Source organism: Strigops habroptila, chromosome 3 (genome assembly GCF_004027225.2).
Source record: "Strigops habroptila isolate Jane chromosome 3, bStrHab1.2.pri, whole genome shotgun sequence".
Lineage (NCBI taxonomy): Eukaryota > Metazoa > Chordata > Aves > Psittaciformes > Psittacidae > Strigops > Strigops habroptila.
In genome coordinates this window covers 49,207,859-49,231,871 of record NC_044279.2, presented here as the reverse complement: position 1 = coordinate 49,231,871, position 24,013 = coordinate 49,207,859, and the positions used below count along the sequence as shown (strand labels likewise).

Here is a 24,013-nt window from a genome sequence, read left to right as displayed (position 1 = left end):
TCTCCTAAATAGAAATGGGACAGATTTTGTTCTCTTGAGTGGAAGCCAATTTTATACCAAATTAAAACAGAAAAGTAAGTGGACTGAGCACAGATTCATCCCTTTGATACAAAAAAGTTTCAAAATATACACTTAATTGTAAACTAAATTTCAGCCAAAATATTTTGTTTCTGTATCTGAACCTGACAACTTATGCTCATTTACCTTTGTGCTTCTGGAGATTTCTCTATGCTTGGATGTTTCATGAAATACTGTCTAAGGGTCACTCCTTTTTGAGTAGGGCTCAAAGCTTTTTTTCCTGATTTCTTCAAAGTTGATGCGTCTGGTTTCTTTAAAGGTGAGGTATTTGTCAAAATAAGACAGCAAAAGAAATATTTAACATTCCAGTAAGCTTTACAATTTTTCTAGGTGTATGTCAAATGTCTGGTACTAAGAAGCCAACCAGGTCCCCAGGTATTTTCTTTCATATGCCAGTGGTTTTCATCTCAAAAATGTTAGTTCTTTTTCTATTATTATAAATAGTAAAACTTTGCAATACAAAAACTGAGAGAGAAAACCTTTTCTTTCACAGCATTACTAGAGGGTTATGAGTGAGAAAACTCTTCCTCCAAAACAATACAAATCCCTTAAGATTATTTTTACCTTCCAATAAAAGCAAAAAATTTTAAAATAGTTCTGAACAGAACCCTTTATTGTGCAATTAGAATATCTGCCCAAAGAGTTCATCATGCACAACTACTCATAAAAAAGTGTAAGTACAACATATTGTATAAAAAGGCCTGAACTGGCCTCCTTTTCTTAATCTGACAGTACCCACGGCATTTCCTATTAACATATTGAGTTTTTAATGGGAGCTTAGGAAAGGCAAGTTTTCATTGATTTTGGAATGCATTACTCTGACGCATCTCAAATTCCTCACAGTTGTCTTTAAGATAAATGCCATGCCAACTTTTCTTCCTCATTTTAGGAGTGCAGAGGTGAGCTGAGGATGAGAGTTTGTATCCCGACTTTTAATAATTATGCATATGGGACTTTTCACAAAGTAGGGATAGGATAGGACAATGGCTTTAAACTGAACAAGGGGACATTTAGATTAGATATAAGGAAGAAGTTCTTCACTGTGGGGGTGGTGAGACATTGGCACAGGTTGCCCAGGGAAGTTGTGGATGCCCCATCCCTGGCAGTGTTCAAGGCCAGGCTGGATGGGGCTTTGAGCAACCTGGACTAGTGGAAGGTGTCTCTGACTGTGGCAGGGGGATTGGAACTAGATGATCTTTAAGGTCCCTTCCAACCCAAACCATTAATGATTCTATGATTCTCTGATTCTCTGTCTCTTGCTGAGGTTTTTATGAGACAGTGTTTAAAAATTTACTTTTATGCTTATGGTATTGCTGCTCAGTAAAGACATACGTGACTCCTTGAAAATAAAACTCACTTTCTGAAACACTAACTCACTTTAGTGCCTTTGGGAGAACTTCTTCCTTTTTTTGAAATTCCATTGATAGAGAGAAGTTGGTCGTTCCTCCTGACAAACAAATAATATCGTCATCATCATCACCATCATGGTAAACTCCTTTCATAGTTAACAGGTTATCTTTGGCAATAGGTAGAGCACGTGCAATTCCTATTTCATTGGGAGTTTTAAATTCAGGAGGGTTTCTTTCCTACTTCCCCTTCAGAAAATAGGAAGTGCTCACTTTCAATGTTTATTATAGAAGTCTGAATTTACAGGTAACAACTATCTCACTTTCCTATCTCCTAGTAAAACATAACAGTTTTCTTCATTACACAAAATCTGCTTCGGAATTCTTCAAAGAATTTCTTCATGTCAATTTTTTTTGGTCTTCTGTAAGAGCAATTCTGGTTACCTATATCTCCTTTTCATTGATTATTTGCCTTTCAAAGTTTAGAAATGCTGGTGTGTGTTTTTTACAGTTATAGTTAAATTTCTTTGGGATCATTTTAGGTAAGTGTCTACAATTTGGTTCCACTTATCTTTTCAGTATAGAAGTTTTTTAGACACTACAGTAGGCCCTGATCAGTTTGCTTTTGATTTAATCAGTCATACTAAGTTAACCCACTGCCTCATAGTAATATGGCAAATGGCCATATTACTAACTGGTGTCTCTGAAAAGGAAAATCCTGGAAATCACTGGTAGTAGAAAAGACTTTTGAACAGACATAGTCAAGGGCAAAGTCTCCATGTACAACGAGGTCACAGTACAGTATTTTCTGCCGGTATATAATCCCTGGTGTTCGTAGAACTTCTGCAGACGAAGAGCCATGGAAATGGCTCCAGATGGGTCTTCTACCAGGTACAGTTTACAGTTTTTGCAATAACTGTGACACTGGTTAACCTAAGTAGTAGTTTTCACTACTACTATAATAGAGATCTACCTTTTCAAGTAAACTTGCACATCTTCTGCCCATTCCAGAACGCAGTGAAACTTCTCTTCATTCAGGATTTTATGCAAAACTTGAACAAAGAACTCAAGAAAACGTGGATTGTTTCTGAATTTTACCACTGCAATAAAGTAACGAATAATTAACACAGGTTTTGTACTTATGCTGTAACAGGTTTCTGAATTCAGCTATAATTACAGTCTCAAAGTACATACTTCTGTCATGTTGCATGCTGATGAGGAGCCATACTGATACTAAAATCAGACAGGTCAAGATACACAATAGCAGTCGCTAAATACTTACTGTGACCAGGCAACCAGAATCAAAAGTTTACTCTATTTACACTCCTATAATGACAAAAATTTTAGGAACTGAGAAACCAGGTTGGGAACTATTTTTGTACCATGCAGTGTATAATGCAAAAATATTTTATAACTACGCCTAATTGTACATATGCCTGAAATTCTGAAGAAAAAAATAAAGCAAGAATAACGAAGTAACTGCATCCTATTCACCTAGGTTGTCCTTCTCAGTGACAGTCACATTAGTATACAAACATCACATAGATCTCATTGCAGCAGTGGAGCTGTGTTGTCTAGATTTTAGGCAGCTTTTTCATTGTTTGCAAACTTCTTTACTGTTTGGCTGTCTTCATAATTTTTTACCATCAAGAAATAACAAGTTTTTCTCCTATCTGAAAACTACACTAATTTTACAGGCTAGGCTCCACTGTTATTTTGAACACTGGTATTAAAAATAAGGCAGTAGCAAAGTCCACATACCAGAATTTTAAATCCTATTTCAAAACCACAAGTGTACTCAGATTTTTGTGAATTACTTTTTCAGTAAAATAATTTAATGTTGAAATGTGGTATTTCAATTTAAAAAGAACATTCCACACATACAAAATCTTTGAAAACTTGATACTTTTTTAAAAAGAGCTCATTTTTAAGGTTATTAGTAAATAAAAGTTATTCTAATTATTTAATATATTCATATTTTATATAATTAACATCAGCATCTAAAATAATTTGTTACAAGTATTTCAAACACTTCTAAATGTGACTACATAAGAATTTTTTTAAGCTATGCTTTACTTGGTTTTGTATATTTGAGAACAAAATGAAAAGAGAGTTTCTAAGAGCTTATTCCAAACAAAAATTAGACAGCTTTACTGGCAAGTTTCAGAAGTAAAGAAACCTTTACAATGAAAGTATACACCAATTATCCTACCTTCTTGATAAGCACTGGTTGATGTCCAACATGAAATTACAGGGTGGAGTAACAAAGGATCTTCTTTTCCTGTAAGCTGTGATCCACGAGCTACATCAATAACCAAATCGAATCCATTATGACAAGCAGTAATAATGTGCAATAAAAACTCTACCTGGCATTGTAACTGAAGACTCTGAAAATCCTCCTTTAGCACAGTTTTCTTTTAAATCTCCCACTGTCATCCAGAGAGAAATTCAAATGCTCACTTTTTAATTTTAACATAAAGAGCTGTGCCACTTAAATAATGAAGAGCTTATGGATGTAACTCATGAACTAGCTACTAGACTAATGATTAGAGGTCTAACAAAGGTCTAACAAAAGATGTGCAGTGAGGACGTGTCCAACAATGCATTTAAAGCTGTACAGCATGAACTGAACATGATGCTATGAGTGGCTAGTGCTTACATACATGATCGGCATACAGATAGCATGAGTAGGTAAAGGAGTATTTGTTTTTCTTCACCTAAATATTTATATAAATGTATGTATACAAATGTATTCCTATTCTATAAATAATATAGTAGATATAGGTGTAAATAATATATAAAGCATATAGACATAAATAGTATATATAATATATAGGAGAACAATAACTTGGATTCCAGCTTCCAAGAGTTAAACACAACTGTGTTACCAGCTGATGAGCACTAGAATAATGTTACATGTGTTAGCTGATATTTTGCCTTAATAAAGAAACATGACCTAAAAATTTTGTTCTAGGCAAGTTCTGTAGGTGAAAAAGATCAATGCAGCTAGTCCCTGAAAAAAGCAAGGTTAAAAATGCACTCTGAAACAACAAGTTGTGACAGTGGATCAATAACTATACCCTTCAGTGGCAGCAGTCAGTTAAAGTCTGTTGAATGCAAACGATGTCCAGTTAAACATGTCAGCGAGCAGGACAAGGAGATATTTTTGAAGATTTTCTTTTTAGGACAAGTCACATCTTTAATTAGTACTCTGTCCTATTTGTCAAGTTCAAAAATATATTACTTCAAATGACTGTTTTCACAAACAATAATACCTCTCAAAATTTTTTAAATGGGAAAACATTTAAAATTTCAGAATTTAAATTGTACTGTGTATGAAATAATTTGGTGTTTTTTCAGTTTCTTATGAAAGAGGCAGATTCAGCTCCTTTCCATTTTTCTCATAGACTATCATCAATGGAATGCTAAGTGTTAATCCACTTTTAAGGATTTCCTATAACAAGATTTTTTCCACAATATTTTTAACATTATACCCTGCAGGTGTGCACATTGTCTTAAATCACTTATACATATTTGTAAGGGCTGCTGTAAGCTTTGTTATTTGTTTTGCACAGCCTCATCAAAAGACTCCTCTTTAATTTGTGTCCTGAAATTTATTCATGAATATGCTATTTCAGAACAGAGCAGACTTCAACTGTCAACTATTTGCCACTACTGAAAATGTGTTCTTCTCTAACTGATCAAGCCATTAATTTAAGTTTCTGTTAAGTAAGAATGGAACATCATTTTATTAAGTTATCAATGTAATTTTCACTTAACAGAATTCATTCATTCTGAAACTTGTTCTACAGGAATGCAGGCATCAATGTCAGCAGCAAAAGATGATCAATGCACAGATGAATGGAATTTTTGTGTCACTCAACATCTTTATTACAGGATTTCTTCATACAGAGATGATGGATGATAATGAGAACATGAGTCAACAGCGTCTCCTTGTAGCAAAGACTAGCTGTATATTGGGCTGTATCAAAAACAGTATAGCCAGCCAGTCAGGGGAAATGACTATTCCACTCTATTCAGCACTTGTGAGATCACACCTAAGATTACTGTGTTTGGTTTTGGGCACTGTAATATAAAACACTGGCATACTGGAGTAAGTCCAGTGGAAGACCACCAAGATGATAAGGAACTAGAGCGTATGACAAAGCAAGAAGTGGCTGAGAGAACTGGGTTTATTCAGTCTAGAAAAGGCTAAAAGGAGTCTACACCTGCCTAATAGGAGGAATATAGAACATGAAGACAGACTCTCCTCACGGATAAGCACAAGAGGCAATAGACACAAGCCGGAAATCAGGAAATTCCAAACAGATATAAAGAAAACCTTTTTAACCACAAGGGTGGTCAACTATTGGAAGAGGTTGCCTATAAAAATTGCAAAATCTTTCTTCAGAGAGATTCAAAACCTGACTGGACAACTCCCAGAGTAATTGTACCGTTTTGAGCTGGGGGTTGGAATAAATGCATTGCAGAAATGCCTTCCAACCTATATTATTCTATGATTTTATCCAGGCTCCAAGGAGTACAAGATGTCATGTAAACATAATGGAAAGATCAGTAGTGGCTCTATGGTCTAAGTTCTAATCAAATTTTCTTTATAAGTCCTGCTTATTAATTTATCTAACCTTGGCAGAACTTTAGCCTGAAAATTCTTGTGCTTAATGCAGACTCTAAGATACCTTAACTTTTATTTATTAAGATAATTATTAAGATAATTTATTAAGTAATCAATGTGATTTTCAATTAAAAGAATTCAACAGAATTCAACAAAATTACAAGACAGTTAAATGCTAGTATACATGCAATTCCTTCACAAAAAGGAATATTTCTGTTAACTTTCTTCAGTAACCCTTTTCTCCACTAAAATTTCCTGCAGTGGTCATTACTGCTATCACTGGTAGGGATAGTAAGACATGCTATAAACAGGCAATGGTCTTTTCCACTGCTTTTTCTGATTTAGGAAGATAATACAAGCTGGATTACTTCTGAAGATAATACAAGCTGGAAATAAACAACATGGAACCCAATTTACACAGATTGGGAAAACGTACATATTTGCAGAATAGAAATATGGCCATTCCTTTCTAAGAAGGAATAACTGTTTTGGTGGAAATGATGAAAAACATTGATAAAAAGCCATTATACACATTACTACCACGTATAAATAAGACCCTGAAATTATTATTTTGGTTGATTTAACATGGAAGGTATATGAAATAAAAGTATTTCGTAGGTAAATAACTTTTACAAATAAACCATAGAAAATGTCATAGAAAAAAAAGGTAAGAAGTGTTTTAATAGTACACCCACCTGGTTTTGTCAGTCTGAGGAGATGTGATTCAAGAGCATTTAGATTTTCTGTTGCTTTTTCCATTGCAGCTAAATGCGATGTCTTTGCAGAAGTGGTCTGAAATATCCGATACTTAGTTATGAAAACTTAGCTGTTGCCTAACTAAAATCAGCAGGTCAACAGTGGAGTTTAGGCTAGATCCCAAGTGTTCTAAATCTATATCTGATAAATTCATCAGTACTGTCTTATTTTCTTTTTAAGTGAAATAAAATTGATGTTCATAAATTTTTTAGTACATCTTCAAAAACTTGGCCATACTTCATTCTTGATTATCTCCAAGGGAGTAAGTGAAATTGCTCTGCCACCAAATAGGTTTTTAGGGAAGTCCCACATGCTACAATAACATATTTGAACAGACTGTTTGACAAAATATGTTGGTTTCCAGAAAAAATAATCTTATGTAGATTATTTACTGCCTGCAGAAATCAAAATCTTCCTTCGGAAAGAAAGTTTGGGTTTTTTTCACTTTGGTGAAAATGTAATTTTTCAGTCAGCCCTACTTGGCTCATTATATTAAATTGTTCCTATGATCTTAGATTACTTTCTCTTTTTTGATACGAACCTGTGAGTAGCTAACAAACTTGGCAATAAACAGTGGAAAAATTTTGTCCCAGATCCTGCAAGTTTTCTTACAGAAACCCTTCCCTGTAAGGTGATTGACTTTTTGTCCCTCTCTTTAACACATTTCAGTTTCATGCTCACGCTGCTTCCTTTCTTCATCTCTCACTATTCCTACTTTCCTCTCTTTTTCAAATCTTCTCTCCAGTAAAACATCTTCTAAAATTATTTAAATAAAAATCAGACAGAAAAGTATGGATAATCAACACTTTACTCTGATTTTAAGTTTCAGGAAATCCTCAAAACCTGCTGCATCTCTTTGTGATTTAAGTGTTAAGGTCTTAGAGGTTGAAAGTTCTTCCTCCATTGAGAAATACTACTCAGTCTACACAATTGTTAATTTACTCTCTTATTAGGACTCAGTTTCAAGCAGCTGCTATACAAACTGAGAGGCTAAGTTTCTTCATTATTTGGGATTTTTTTGCTCTTCTTTACTTATACAATTTCTTAATTATTTTTTCTGTCTAATAAAGCATTCCTGGAAACTATATGTGAAAATTAGTTGGGGATGCTTGTATAAATATCTTTAGGATCTTCATGGCTCTGCAATATTGCTAACCCCTCTCCATGTCAACGCAATGAGACCTTGTTCCCACTGCCATCTGCAACTGGAACTCTTGGATTGTATGGATTCCATACAATCACTTCTAAAATAAAAACTTTAAAAATGTAGTCTTCGAAATAATAGAATACAATATTTAGCTAAAAGAAAGAGTAAAAATCAGAACAATTACTTTAAATTCTTTGTCATAGTGTGTTTCTTCAGTTTTCATAGCTCCGGAGGGGCAGAATGAGGTTGGTGAGCAATTCAACAACTTTTTCCCGTAGTTAACTATAATTACTGCTAGTTCATATTCTTTCCACGAACGCAGTACCTATTAAAGAATCATGTGTTATGTGTTATTGTTTTACATAACATGTAATGTTTCATTATTGTCTACTTATAATTGTCAAAATGCATGAATATTATAAATAGGAATTAATTACTCAATACTTTAGTTTCTTTTCATAAAAAAAACCCAGCTCTATAGGCCTTGTAGAATAATTGGAATTGCAGAAATTTCATCTATGTGTCTACTTCTGCTTAACCTATCCCTCAGAGAACAGAAAGATTTAACCAGAAGTATCTGTTGCTGTGATGGACATTCTTCCTGTTCTCAGGCAGTACTGCTATCAAAGAATATAAAGGGCAACTAAATGATCCTCATTTACCTCTCTGGTATCAAGTGCACATTTGAAAGTCCCAACTGTATTAGTGAAAGAAGTGGTGAAATTTCTTTTTTAAATTATGAAATTTATAAATGAACAGTGTAAGGAATATTTTAATATGGCTTTATCTTCTTTAGATAGAGCTCTAAAGGCCAAAGTGCTTCTACTATATGCAAGACAACTTAATGTTAGGATGTTTGTCTTTGGGATACAAAATAAGTATATAGATTACTTTAGGAGAAATACAGAGCATGGCATGACCGTAATTCAACAGAAAACCATATACCATGGATTAATCAGAAGCATTTGCAATTCACTCATTCTGCGTGCTGTTCTGTATGCTATTCTATTGAAATACTATCTCCAAGGGAAAAAAGAGAAATCAGAAGTACCAGCAGACAGTCATTTAGCTGGGGAATCCTACAACAGATGAACATTAGACCAAGGTTTAAAGGTTCTTAATAGGCTCTATTGGCCTTGATAGCCTTCACTTGGGCCCTCCCCCCATGGACCAGGAGCTTCCTTTCAGCTCAGGCCTAAACCTACCATCCCTGCCAGGTCCTGTGTGGCAGGAATGCTAGTCTCCAGCACTCTCCAAGCAATGCCTGGGCCTGGCAATGCATCCACTGGTCTGGACATCTGACCCATGGACTGACCCCTCAGCTTGACCTCAGACTGCTCCCATCACTATGGAAACAGACTGCTGGGCTGCGTCCAACCCTAGCTACTCGCACTAGACCTGATCCTGACCCGTGTATTGACTTCCCAGCTTCAGCTCAGACCAGCCTCATCACCACAAACTCACCCAATGATCTACACTCCTGGTTGAACCTGACTGCCAGATGCTGCTCTGCCAGCCATGGCATTGCCCTTGGCTCCCAGCTTCCCAGCCCTCACTGTGCCCTGACACTGCCCTCATAGCCATGAAATCATTGATCAATACAAAGAAAATGACAGGCTTAAAATATTCATCTTTATGAAAAGAATGAAAACTGGGTCTTCTTGCAGTGCACTTTTAAGTATATTTGACACTGATCTGGTCTTGTGAGGTGAGCACAGAGATCCAGCTGCTATAAAAACCAGGGTGAGGGATCACCAACACAGGGGAATCCCTCAAAGCATCAGCCACAGCTCAGCTTCAGTATGAGCTCATAGCTAAGGTGTACTCAAAGCTGGAGGAAAGGTGACCTTTTCAGCATCCTACATTTATCATGGCATGTACTTTACCTCTAGTATGTCTCTATACCTGAGATAAAAATCCTACTGTTGCCATGTTTCTCCTAATCACACTAAACAGATTGTCTATCTGAATCATAGGCTTAATCTACAGATATGCGTAATTGTTAAAAGTCAAGGTGTTTATGTACCTGCCAGCATGTGGGACTGAATGACATAAAGTCTCTTGTATCTCATTAGCAAATAAGACAGATATGGTAATCTGATTAGAACTACAAATATGGCCTATTTGCCGTAAATAAACTTGTAAATTTATATATTACATATAGGCCTTACTGAAAATAGTACTACCTTAAATGTAAAAATAAACACAAAGATATAAAATACAGATTTCATGTCACAGAGTAATAGTTACAGTCTATCTTCTGAACAAACAAAAATTCTCTATTCTATTAAAAAGTCAAAATGTCATTATTATATAAAATGCACTGAAATATACTGACAAATATTTCTGTACCTTTACTATTTAAGAATGCCAGTTCTCTAAGATATCTCTCTGAAGGCCAGTGTGCTATATTTCTTTTTTATTCTCTAAATGACATGAGCTGTATCTTAAACCAAGGTATAAGCACAATAATACACACCATACCTTTGCTGTATAAAATGAAGTACAAGCTATCATATGCTGAATACTCTCATAACATCCTGCCTGCGTCCTCTGCAAAGTAGCACTTGGAATTTCTTGAAGGACAGCCAAGCACTTAATGACGATCTGTAAATACAAGGGTTAAAAGAAAGTCTGGAGTCTGTAACATATTTACAAGCTTGTACCTCTGTACAGCCTATTGTATTTGATGGTGAACTTCAAAAATACGTGAAAATCTAATGGATAGGATGAAATGCTAGCTCTACAAAAGCCAATAATAAAATTTCCATTTAATTTAACAGTGTCAAGATTTCAGCCACAGCCCTTTGGAATAAATTATATGTTTACATAAAATCACAGATATTAAAATTTTTTGCTGATTTAATTAATGTGAAATCAAAGAACACTTAATTCAGTGAGATGACATACTCCTAGTAGAGGACTGCTTAAAAATATATTGAGCTGGTGAGAATTTTAAATGAAAGAAAAAGTTTCCAGTATTCTCTAAAAATAGATTTCTTTCCCCCACTTTTGTCTATCAGACAAGAAAAATATGTGACTAAACTATTTTTCCCTTTAAGTAGGAAATCTGAAACATGAGCCATTTCCAGTGTCTTTAGTAGGTGATCACAGACAAATTCTTAAGTGAGAGGCTATCTCTGTATGTAAATAGATTTATTGTTTTTTCCTAAAAACTTCTCAGGGCCCTGAATGCCCCAGTAGGCATTCCCTGAGCAGCCTCGCTTGGGGCCTCCTCTCACACCTTCTCCCCAGGGCCCCAGGAGCCCCAGTTAAGATCAGATACAATCCTTCAGTCCCTGCTTCAGCTATGGCATTGGTGTGCTGGTCTTCAGTCCTGTCTCACGGATGGACAATGGACCTGTGTTGTAGCCTCGTCTCCAGTCTCTAGCTCCAACTCCTAAAGCTCCTGCCTTTTCCTCCTAGATGGACCCTAGGCCAGCCCAGTAACTTCACTTGCTCTGGACTCTCATTGGATCCTCTTACCAACACCTTGTTCTGTCTGCCATGTTCAGATGCTGCTGGTCTGTGCCTTGACTGCACTGCAGTCACCTCATCCTACATCATACAAACATGCTCTTACTGCTGCTTCCTGAAAAACTACATAATTACAGGAAAAAAAATTGCATGTTTCTACTGCATCATTGAATCTAAAAAAAACCCACATCTGCTGCTTCAGAAATGGCAGGATAGGATTCAGGTACTCTGTTTTCAAAGAGAAGGTGCTTGCTTCTAGAAAGGAGTACATGCCCGAAAACTAAAGGCTGCATTATCAAAATATTGAATAGCCTTCTTCTTTAAGATGAAAACTGTACATGAAGCAAATATTCCAAAAAAAGCCATAGGCAAATGCTGCTTTTCTTTCCTCAAAATTGCCATCTGCATATAGCATTCAAGTAGAAGTTACTTGACTATTTTAAAAATACCAGTAAATTATCCTGAAGAAACAATTGATATTCTGCAGCTTCTTTAGCATATCTCAAAGCAGAATCTGTACACCTTATGTGGAACACATATGCATTGTGAACATATAAAATCATAAAAGGCTTTTCTTTCAGAAGCTACTAAGAACTCAAAGCCTAGATATTTAGCTCTCCCACTCCATTCTGAGTTTAATTTGTATCACTATAACTGCAGGACTTGGACGCCAGGTGCTTTGTCTTAAAACGCTCTTACCTGAACTACTGGCACTGAAGAAATCTGGTGATAAATAATTGGAGCAAGGAGACCATAACATTGTACAACAGACTGTAGGGTGTAACTTGCATCATTCAACCAAATGCTAAGCTCAATTGCCATGGTCATTCTTTCACATTCTGCTAATCTAGCAACCTGTAGAAGAAAAACACATTTTGATTCAAATATGAATTCTGTTGTTTTAAATCATTTGAGAGTGAAAGAAGACAGACATTATTGCAGTTTAAAAAGCAGTGTAAGGAGCAAGTAAAATGAAAGTTTAAAAATGAATTTACATTGCGACCCATTAGAAGTATATAAACAAATCAAACATTATACACGATTCTAAAGTAAATGACCTAATTTTGCCCTCTGAATTTGCCCATATAATCTACAAAACCCGGTTAATAACCTCAACCTGTGTGGAGTGGAAATTTCACATGCTAAACTCTCAGAGCAGGTGAGAGAAGGATAAATATTTCTTCCTTTCCTTTCCGGCTATCTGCTGCAGTCCTTGCAAGTGTTAGCAGATCCAGTAAAGCCACTGAGTAATCAGCTGTTCACATTTTTACAAGACAAGTACTTCAGCAAAGAAAGAGTGAAATAGAAATGTAATACGACAGAAGGCAAAGCTTGACTATCTAAATAAAAAATAAAGCTTTTGTGTCATTAACATGCCATTATACTGTAAGAAAGTCTGAAATAAGGTAGAAGCTTAGTATATTAAAACTATGAAACCCTGGTTAGAACTTGTATATTAATAAAAATACACATATTAAGTAGCAGAAATCTTTTAAATTAAAAATCCAAGATGCATCTTAGTAGGACAAAAAATAATTATTATACTTCTTACTTAAGTTATAGTCTAGCACCACTGAAGTGAAGGAAAATCCTTCCTCAATTGGAATCAGTGAGCTTTGGATTAGACAATAACTGATTCAGAAACCGTCTTCCCAGCACGATACAAAATAACCAACAGCTACTCAAATACTTCAGAAAGGAAGACCAGATAACTCACAGAAAATTAAGTATTCTGTAAACAGGATTAGTACATTGCAACATTTATACTGCAATGATGAAATAAAGCTGATCAAAAAGTAAAATCAAATCACAGAATCATAGAATGGTTTGAGTTGGAAAGTACATTAAGATCACCCAGTTCCAACCCACCTGCCATGGGCAGGGACACCACAGACTAGACCATGTTGTCCAAGGTACTGTCCAACCTGACCTTGAACACTGCCACAGATGGAGCATTTACCACTTCTTTGAGCAACCCATTCCAGTGCCTCACCACCCTCACAGTAAAGAACTTCTTCCTTATATCTAACCTGAACTTCCCCTATTTAAGTTTAAACCCATTCCCCTTGTCCTATCGCTACAGTCCCTGATGAAGAGTCCCTCTCCAGCACCCTTGTAGGCTCCCTTCAGATACTGGAAGGCTGCTATGAGGTCACCATGCAGCTTCTCTTCCCCAGGCTGAACAGCCCCAATTTTCTCAGCCTGTCCAGTATGTTATTTTAAGACGCACATACTTGTTCCTTATAAAGTATCTCATGGGAACAGATGGAATCACAGAAGAGTGCTCTTTCCATGACACTAATGTCACAATAAACAAATATACTCCTCAGAAAGAGTTTCAAGGTAATAAGAGAATTCTGAGATACAGCTTCAAAACGTAACCTACAAAATAAAAAAGCAAAAGAATGGTAAAAGCATGTAAATGATGATTCAGATATTGCATGCCTGAAACTGGACAAAAAGGCTTACTGTTGCTAATTCTTGAAATAAGATTTATATATAAACCTGAAAAAATTGCTTAAAATTTCTAACATAAATAAAAAGGATAAGACTCCTTTTCAAATTGTTGTCCACCTTCTACAGTCCTCAGACACCTTTTCCTTAGTTGTTTCACCTAATGCAGTGAAAGCTACTTTGAAAACTTGGGATGCTACAGCTTATTTTAACTGTCTCCTTATAAACAGCCTTTTTCTGTGTTCTGACAATGACGCATGCAATTGCGAAGTCCACTACTAAGTATTAGTAACAGACTCCTTTTCATCACTGGTGTCCTGTATTACAAGTCTCAAAAGAATCTCTTTTCTTCTGCTTGCTTTTTTGTTGTTAGTGGGTTTTCCTTTTTGTTTTGTAGGAAGGGAGGCATTTGCCCTTTTTCCATTTTGTTTTTTAATATTGTTACAGTAAAAGTACTATAATTTTAAAGCATAAGAAACAAATTCCTCCTTCTCATCGACTGTGTTTCCTAAGAGAGACTGAAACTCAAAAAGAAAGATGAAATAGACACATTCACGTATTCGACATTACCAGGGTATCAACAGGGCTCCGGCTGAAAACAAGAGGTTTTCTTTCCTTCCAGCTCCCTCTACTGTCTCTTTAACTCCTATGCACTTTCACACTAGCCTATAATGTCTTGGCTATCGATCAGTAAAATTGAAACTGCCTCATTTCAGGTCTGATACTGCAGCTTTGAGCATCTTACATAATAATTATTGAAAAAATCAAAATCAAAATGCTTGGACATAACTGTCAGAAAAGCAAAATCCATGAAACTGCTTTGCCCATCTATTTAAAATTTTCTGTCTTCATTTGATTTATCTGAACGTAGCTTCATTCAAATGTTATCTCTTGAGCTGTATGTGTTTGAAAAAAAACCAAAAACTAAATAAAAGAACTGCTTAGGAAAAAAGATTAATGAAAAACAAGTGGAAAAAAAAGCAAGCACAATGACCAGACTTGCATTCCTGCTTTGTTGCCTAGGCCAGGAATAGATTTAAAACATCCACATACTCATGAAATACAATGTCTAGTGATTATCTGCCTGCATCAATGCAATCCACAGGCTGCCTGTAAATCCCAAATGCTCTTATGGCATGTAACATCAAGACCTTTGGTCAATTTGTATGCCTAGTATCAGACACATAGTGCCACTTGGAGGACAGAGAGGATACACACTAGTGATCTGGCTGAGCCCCAAACAACAAGTATACTTAGAGACATTACTTTCTCCTGTAACAGGATTCAAGGCACACACAAGCCTACATAATCTGCTTGCATCCAAACAGCACTACCATGAGAAAACCATGGGCTCTGAGGCAAGTATATCAAAACAATATAGGGAAGATGCTAGCTACATTATATGTCTCAGAATAGCTGATTACCAATTATTCTATCTGTAAAGTGGAAACGAAAGTATTTTGACAAAACTTTTAGAAAATCCCCATAATATCTATTTCTTGAAATAATGATATTTATTTCTTTATTTCATCTTTAATTCTTGAAATATTCGAGAACTATTAATACACATGCAGTAAGATTCCTGCTTGTCACTATGGTTGCAAGACTGTTCCAGTCTGTCAAACTGAAATGGAGATGCTGAAAAACTTTTTCATCCCTCTTCAACAAACTTGCCAAAACTTTCCTAATGAAAGGATTAATCTAAAAAGAATTCCACACAAGTGAAGATGATGATTTGTGTTCAGTTATGTTGGATGTTCATTCATTATCAAATTATAAGCAGTTGACTAACATTTACAATAATTTATTTTATTATTATAGTATTTAATGTCTACTATTTCATACAAGTCTTTTTCTTTTATCAGGGAATTAATTAACTTTTGATTTATTTTTGCATTTGGTTTTATTGAATTTCAGTGAATATAACAACAAAATTCCTAGCTGGGATTTGTCATCATGAAAAACCTATAACATTATGGTTGAACATTTGAAATTTATTTATAAATGGATTAATCTTAAATATCTCTTCTAAAGCACTTCAGTATATTCAAAGATTATTAACAGATTTATATAGCCATCCCAAAACAAAACTACCAAGTATTTACGTATTTTGGGTGGTGTTCTGGACAAAATTTTCAGAGTTTCTGAATTCTACTGCTCCTTTAGTTGGAAAGTCAAGAATCCAATGCACATTATGTATTTCACATATGAAAATGCATCACACATAATTAATAACCACTTCATAAATGTTCCAAATTATCTTAAGAAAAATATCATCATCAAGAATTAGATGTATGAATGACAGCAGTTCCATAAATAACAGAAATTCTCTGCTAATTATAAAACACTATATTTTTAAAACACATTTCACACCTGTTTTTTTCCAGACTGTTTTTCATATTGCAAGTCTGAACAAAATTTCACAGCCTGGTACTCGTTAAAATAAAATGTGCATACCTATAATTATTATCTAAATTTGTTACCTGTTTTCAGCTATAGTCAAATTACTACTTGCAGAAATAACAGCTGCATTGGCAGGCAGTAGAGAAGAATGTGAAACAAAATAATCCCACATTGGTGAAAATGCTTCTCTGGCTAAAGTATAGTTGCCCGTCTGATAGGCTACCTACAAAAAATTTTAAAAAGAAAACCAAACAAGTTTCCATGTTCATCAAATAACCAAGCCAAATACGATTATAGTATAAAAAAAGGTTTTTAACCCACCAACATATAAATTTACATTTCTGTAAGAATATTCTGACATATTTGAATAAAACACATGCAGTACCAATCTGATTCTACTAATATTAGTTTGCCTTCAGAAGTAGCACCAGAGAGGGCAAAGGAGTTTCTTGACTGCTAACCAAGGATGTAACAGCCCTTTGTGGAATACTTTACAGGTATTGTGCTGCATTTTTTGAAGGCATATTATTTCATCTATGTTCATTTGACTTTTGCTAATACTGCAGAATGCCCTGCTGCTCTGTATAATGGAATGTAAACGGAGCTGCACAAGTAAGCAAAAATTCATGTGGATGCCTCTTCCTTTGGAAGAGTTTAGGAAATCTTCTAACTGTTCCCCATGATCTCATCTATACGGTTAGACAATTTCACTTTTCTCCATGCCACAATCTGTTTTAAATCTTCTTTATTAAGAATAGAGAAAAATATGATAAAGGTCTGACAGAGCCTTTGTGGTCTTCCACAAGGCACTACAAAAATAATTTCAATATGAAAATAGTTGGATCTGCTACCTGGTAAGTTCAATCACATTTTTCATCCCATACTTAATGACTAATAAGATGATCACTAGCACTTGGTCTCAATCACAAAAATGAAAAAATAAGTGATAAAAAAGAAGAAAGAAGTTAAATGCAGACTGAAAAACAGGAACAGGGATAAAAAAACTAGCTGAGAGACATCTTTCTCCTTAAACTGGAATTTTCAATAATTTTTAATTAAGAATTGAGTTACTGAAATATACCATTTGTTACATTAAAATTGTGATTTGTGCCTATCAAGCTTTTGCAAAGAAAGGCTTGAGTTTTTACCAGAAGGATTTTTAAATCTACCAGTGAAAACAAGTAATTAAAATCATATTAAAGTATGCGTTTATTATCAAAGACTCTAACCCTACCTGAGTTAGATAGGCTCGAACAGTAGTAACAGAAAGAGGTTGATAAGCAAGGATTGGCTTAGTCATTTCCCCAATGGCATCACCAATAAGTTTTCCATCAGAAGAATACGCTGCAACTGCAAATACGTATTTCTCATTGGGTTCTAAGCCTTGTATTTCCAAGAGGCTTTTCCCATCAGCTGGTATCTATCAATAAAAATATTTTGTAGTTACATACACTGTACATATCAAAAATCTCAAATTCTAAACTTTTATTGTTAAATATATTAATGGTCATGGGTACAATCAAAGTACAACATAGATGAATAGACATATCATGTTTCTACATAGTATTAAGTTCTTGAAGACAATGAGAAAACAATGAAATGACAAGGAAAAAAGTAGCAGTTTTCTCTGGAATGCCGTTTAGTATACAAAGCACATAAAAGAACAGGTAAGTACCAGGACCTGGAATTTCTCTAAGACATTTTTGTCCATTTGCACATGCACAAGGCAAGTGTGCATGCTCCAGTCATTGAGGTGGAAACATTCTAGCACTAAGCTGTGCTTCTATAGAAAGAACATATGGCTCTCCTTCATACATGCCACATGCATGTGTTAGCTATGGGCAGAGGATGTCTCAGGTCCTCTCAGCACCATTAACGTAACTTGGGAGTTTGTGAATGAAACAACGTATTTTCATGATCTTCTCTTCATTTTTCCTTCAAATAATTCTCCGCCTGCACTTTAACATCATAGCTCACTTCTGACAGGCTTTTCCACCTTCCCCTCCATAACCAGGACAACTCAATGCAAAGGAAAGTTTTAGAGTCTTGAAACAAGAAACGACTGACACAGTGACTGAAGCACAACATGAGAAACAAGATCATTGTAATGTAGCACCAACACAGTGCTCTTACTCAAATACCGTCTGGCCTTCATAATCAGACCTCTGAACAACAGAAATCCCTTCAAATGCTGGGGCTGAACCAGCAGATCAGAAATTAGTGTAAAACAGTCTTAGGTATTCTTTTAGAGTAAGCTTTTCTCACATTGGTAGGTTGATAGGTCATTCTACCACCACGAATTCTAAACCTTTTTCATGGAGCAGGCAGACAGTGACTTTGTCTGCATATCAGCATTTTGCAAAAGCATATCCCATATCCTAAAGCAACCAGAAGTTCCATTACTAAGGTATATGGTTAACCACAGATCTGTGTAACTCTCCTGCCTGCCAGAGCTAGGACAGTCAGTAGCTTGGATGGATTACAGCAAGTTCACAGAATGAACGTGAAAGTCTCCAATAAAACACTTAATTCACCTGGACCAGGGTAGTATATTGAAACTAGCTCACTGGATATCTCAAGAAGCTTGATTCTCTGGATTTGATAATAAGAATATCAAGAATAACATCAAAGCCTCTATTGCCAGTAGGTACACACACCTCTTTTTATACACCTTCCTTTTGGGGGAGGAGATGGGGGAACAGGCACAAAAGGAAAGATTTCCTCTCCATCACCAAAGAAAAGTCTATCAGTTTTAGTATAAAGCTGGCTCATGAAACCAGGAAAGCTTGAAACATTGGGTAAAAGAGGTTGAGATCATTATTCTGTCACAATGCAAAACAGACACCTACCCTGCAAAGAACAGAACTTTTCATGAAGATTTCCAGATATGAAAATGATCACTCAGGTCTGAGATTATGGTAAATTTTACTGAAAAGGATATGCTGAAGCCTTTTTGCTCCTTTCTTAAAACCCAAAATGCAGAGTATTTGGATGGATCATGGTCATTTTCACCAAAGGAAGAAAACTACGCTAATAGAAAGCAAACCAACCAACCAAACAAACAAAAAAACCACAAAAAATAAACAAACAATACAAAAACCCACACGCAAATTCAGAAAATAAAACACCAAATTGTAATGAAGAAATAATACAAAAAAGTATTCAGTCTCATGATCAGTCATAAGTAATCAAAGACATGTGTGATCATTTGTCATACCATATGTTCACAGCATGAAAGGGAAAGAGCATGAGCTTAGAAGTCAATCATGTCTGAACATGAAGATTATTGAAGGAGTTATATTATCATGTTGCCAGAATTAAGTAAGGTAAGGTCTTGTTAAGAAGAAATAGCTGATAGAAATTACACAATTAAGAAAAACATTAAATTTTGTATCTGTTTAGAATTTCTCTTTTTTTTTTTTTAATCCCTGGAAAGAGTACTGTCTGAGGCACATTTTATAAATACATCACATAATTTATTTTCCTTCTATAATTCTTAGACATTGCTCAAAGAACAGAGTTATAACGCAAGGGACAGAAACTTGTCTAACATGAAACTTTTGAATAATTTAATTCATTATTCGAAAAAGGTTCCTAGAACTTTTGGGGGGTTTTGGTATGCCTTCAGCCTAGCAAAATTTCAGTTAGTTAAAATAAAGATCAAAAAGTTTGTCAAAGGCTTAGCCAGTTACCTGATTAAAAAAAGATGCCAGATGTATACATTGAGAAAGCTGGGGTTTTTTAAAGGAAGAGAGAATGACCTAGAGGAGTTTAACTCTGTCTTACCTGTTCTCCTGCATTTTGAAGTTTACCATTATTTAACCTTACTTTCACATTACTTCCTCCTGCTATAGAACCAAAAATACTGTACCACGAAACCTTTAAAGAAAATGAGAACAAAATGAGTTGATACATACTAGTATTTCCATCTTTTGCTATGTAGAATGTACTAATTTTGTGAAAACAGCCTCTGAAAAAAATCCCAAACTTAGTTATAAAAATGTATAGTCTAACTGCACTAGAAGCATTAATTAATTGATTTAGCTGGACAACTAGATGTACCACAATGGCAATAAAAGCAGATGACTCTCCATTATCCTATCTCCTACCTTGAGCTACCTTATACCTCAAACCTATCCCAACGCATAAACTCTACAGGTCATCCTGTAGATTTAAACTCATCAAGATTTGTTCTTTGATCCTTGCAATGGCATTCTTCTTAAGCTGACATCAGGATCTGATTCAGCAAATGACTTGAAGACATATCCTTAAAAGCAGGCAACAGAAACGCAGATATGATGTAATGCAGTAATATTTCCTAAACAAGCCATGGTTTTAGTTTATACTGAAATCAGTGGGTTTTTAATGCCACTGAGCTGCTGATAATCTCATTGGGCATTTCATCTGCACTTTCAATATATTTAACCAAGGAAGAATGTGAGCATGCAGTCCTGGATCAGTGCTCAGTCATCTCCAGTAAGATCAAACATGGAAACTAATTTTTATTTCATCTCTGCAGAACTGGGAAGATGAATTTCAGTAAGTTACACATGTGATGAAGTTCTCTTGCATTAAACTTCTGCTAAAAGGTGTACTAACCATTTACTTCCAGTAAACAGTTAAACAGACCTGAGCTTGGCAGATGAGGTCATTTTTCAACATATAAAAATTCTGTACAGCAAAAATAGTTCTTTTTCTTGTAATACACATGATTTGTCTTGCAATGAATCCCGACTTTTTCAGAAGGAGATATTGAAATAGAAGAGATTATTTTCAGCAAATGAGCAATTTTAAGATCAGGCAATTTTAGTGACTTTGACTTCTAGTACAAGAACTATATATGTTCAATTAAATCCTAAATATCCATTTATCCTAAGCATCTAATTAAATCCTAAGTACCCAGTTAGTAAATTCTTCTGAGCACAAATTACAAGACTAATAATAGAATTGCGCTATCTAGTGGCCAAATATGTTACATTTGCTCACCTGTATCGAATAAAATTAAATAGATGAACTACTGTTCTTTAAAGAATTCATTGTTTTAAAATTTAATGTTTGTTAGCGATAAAAATTAAGAACCTTTCCCTAATTAATTTATTTGAAATTTCCTAATCAAACTGCAATAAAACTGCAAGTTATAAAAGGACTGTTCACACAAACATTCTTACCACAGTTAATACAATTTGAGTTTCTACTGTGTTTATGCATATTATTTTGAAGAAGCTTCCAAAATCACTATGAAATCCACCTGGAGGGTGGTAATAAGTGGAGCACTGCAGTGGACTATCCTGGGACCCACCCTGTTTAATATCTTTAGCAAAGACCTGAGGGAAAAAAGTGAGCACACACTTGCCAGGTTTGCAGATGATGCCAAATTGAGGGAAACAGCTGATATCATTGAGGGCAGGATTGCTATTCAGGGGGATCTAGAATGTCCAGAGGAATGGGCCAACAAGAACCTCATGAATTTTAACAAAGGCAAATGCAGTCTTGCACCTGGGAAGAAAGAATCCCTTGCAAGGATACACAGGCTGGTAGGCTGGGGAGCAGCACAAAAGGATCTGGGAGTCATGTTAGACAGCAAGCTGAACACAAGCCAGTGGTTTGCCTGGCAGCAAAGCAGCCTCACAGCATCTTGAACTGTATTAACAGACATACAGTTAGGAGATTAGGGAATGCAATTATTCCCCTCTGCTCTGCACTCATTAAACTGCATCTAGATACCATGGTCAGTTTCCCTCCTGCCCCACATCATTATAAAAGGAAATGTTGAACAACTAGGGAGATTACAGTAGAGGACCACTAAGATGGTTGGGAGCTGGAGCACTAGCCCTGCAAGAAGAGGCTGAGAAAGCTGGGCTGCTTCTTCCTGGAGAAGAGGTAGCCTCAGGAGACCTACCCTTGAACGCCTGCAAGCAAGTGATGAAGAAGATGTAGCCAGGCTTTTCACAGTAGCACATGGTAGGAGGATGAAAAACAATAGATGTAAATCAAAGCAAGAGAGATTCCAACTGTACATAAGGAAAAAAGTTTTCCCCATTAACAGGTTGCCCTGTTGGAACAGGTTGGCCCAGAGAAGCTGTTCAGACTCCATCCTTGAAGGTTTTCAGAACTGACTGGATAAAGCCCTGAGCAACCTATTCTAATTTCACAGCCAACCCTACTTTGAGCAGAAGGTTCGACTAGAAACCTCTCCTAAAATCCCTTACAACCTGAGTAGTTCCATGATTCTATATGTTCAACAGAAAGTATATTTTTCCACCTGAACTATGGCACTTCAGAACTTCATTAACAGGGGCTTCAGCATGGTACCTTCTTGCACCACATGATGCAACATCCTTGCATTGCTTCAGAGGGTAACCAGGAGTATGTCAGCCCCTAAATGAGAAAATGAGCTTTTGACTCATTTTTATATTTAGTAGACTAAATATTATATGACAGAAGCACCAAGGAACATGATGCATGAGACGAAGAAAGTGTCATGCAAATATGAAGATCAAAACAGTGAGTCACAATTGACTCACAGGGGGCAAAAAAAGAGCATATTTAATTAAGTCAGAATAACATAATCTTCTCAGGAACAACAGAGAAAACTGTAATGGGATAGCGCTGTTGAAACAACTTGTGCTTTCTTGTGTACTGTTTAGTTATTTCTTACACAGTCATAATGAAAAACATTACCTGAATATCTGAAGAGAATGGGGCTGGTTTAAATGTCATGGAGCAATGTGATCTAGAAAGTAATAGAGGAGGAGGAGGAGTCCTGCTTTTTTTCTTGCTGCTCATAGCTTCTTTGAGACTGTGATACAATGCACTTTGTTCAGCTTCAACTTGCTCAATTAAAGTTCGTGCTTCCTATGATTTAAATTAAAACAAAAGGGAAAACTATTAAAACATAACAATCAGACAGATTTAACACATACAAATGGTTTTCAAAACGATCTTACAAAAATTCACTATTATGCAGAAAACTTTTATAGATTTTCATATCATCTTACATCCTAAATTAGGATGAATGGTATTTTGTGTAAGCCTTACATATGCAGATTAATTTCAAGATGTACAAGTCTGAAAGATAAACAGGTCACTCAGTGGTAGTCCTATAATCTTACACCTTAACAGTTCCTTGTTTCTGCCCTCATACATTTACAAGGCTATATGAACAATCATACTGGCCCAGATCACAGATTGAATAAACCTTGTATCTTATGACCAAAAATGACCAAAAACTAGCCATAGATTTATAATGAAACAGGAAGCCGAGATTTAATAGAGCCTTAATTACATCACATAGCTAATCATTTGCACAGGCCCTCACTTCACCCCACTTCCCTCCCCTACCCACGCTTTAGGTTAGGGTTGCATCCACCCTACTGAGAAATGTTTAAGGAAAGATACTAGATAAAGAGTAAAACATGGAGTGACTTTCCCTCACACAATCACTCAACTTTTACAACTGGCAATTGCTTCCTTAAAAATTTAACTTCTTCCTGGTAAAGTGTACAGTAGAAAAGAACAGAAGATAAAAGTAATTCTATATAGACTTCTTGAATGTCCTACAATAAAAAAAGCAAAATCCTCAACACAGAAGCATGAAAAGAAAGGCATGGATTTGCTCTTTATAAAATGAACACTGTCCAACACAAGGAGGATAATTATTTAAGCATATAATTAAAATATGCTGAAAACAGGATGTTGAAGGTTGCAATGGGAAGAAGG

General features: G+C 35.6%; 1 protein-coding gene across 6 annotated transcripts in view; it reads right to left on the bottom strand.

Moving 5' to 3' along the window:
* Positions 1-24,013, bottom strand: part of CFAP54 (cilia and flagella associated protein 54) — a 112,316-nt gene that overhangs the window by 53,521 nt on the left and 34,782 nt on the right. For 5 of the 6 annotated variants that reach the window (XR_003990621.1, XR_003990620.1, XM_030480038.1 and 2 more), the window contains 14 exons: positions 22,976-23,149; positions 22,607-22,672; positions 20,081-20,173; positions 17,529-17,714; positions 16,375-16,517; positions 13,672-13,819; positions 12,137-12,292; positions 10,445-10,567; positions 8,145-8,285; positions 6,753-6,849; positions 3,637-3,726; positions 2,398-2,524; positions 1,456-1,525; positions 205-329 (listed from right to left, as the gene is read on the bottom strand). Coding sequence is in view for 4 of the 6 variants with exons in the window: in XM_030480038.1 (XP_030335898.1) it covers positions 205-329; positions 1,456-1,525; positions 2,398-2,524; positions 3,637-3,726; positions 6,753-6,849; positions 8,145-8,285; positions 10,445-10,567; positions 12,137-12,292; positions 13,672-13,819; positions 16,375-16,517; positions 17,529-17,714; positions 20,081-20,173; positions 22,607-22,672; positions 22,976-23,149 (1,739 nt within the window). In the remaining 2 variants the exon portion in view is untranslated. The remainder of the gene's footprint in view (positions 1-204; positions 330-1,455; positions 1,526-2,397; positions 2,525-3,636; positions 3,727-6,752; positions 6,850-8,144; positions 8,286-10,444; positions 10,568-12,136; positions 12,293-13,671; positions 13,820-16,374; positions 16,518-17,528; positions 17,715-20,080; positions 20,174-22,606; positions 22,673-22,975; positions 23,150-24,013) is intronic. The other variant, XM_030480039.1, reaches the window with a different exon arrangement.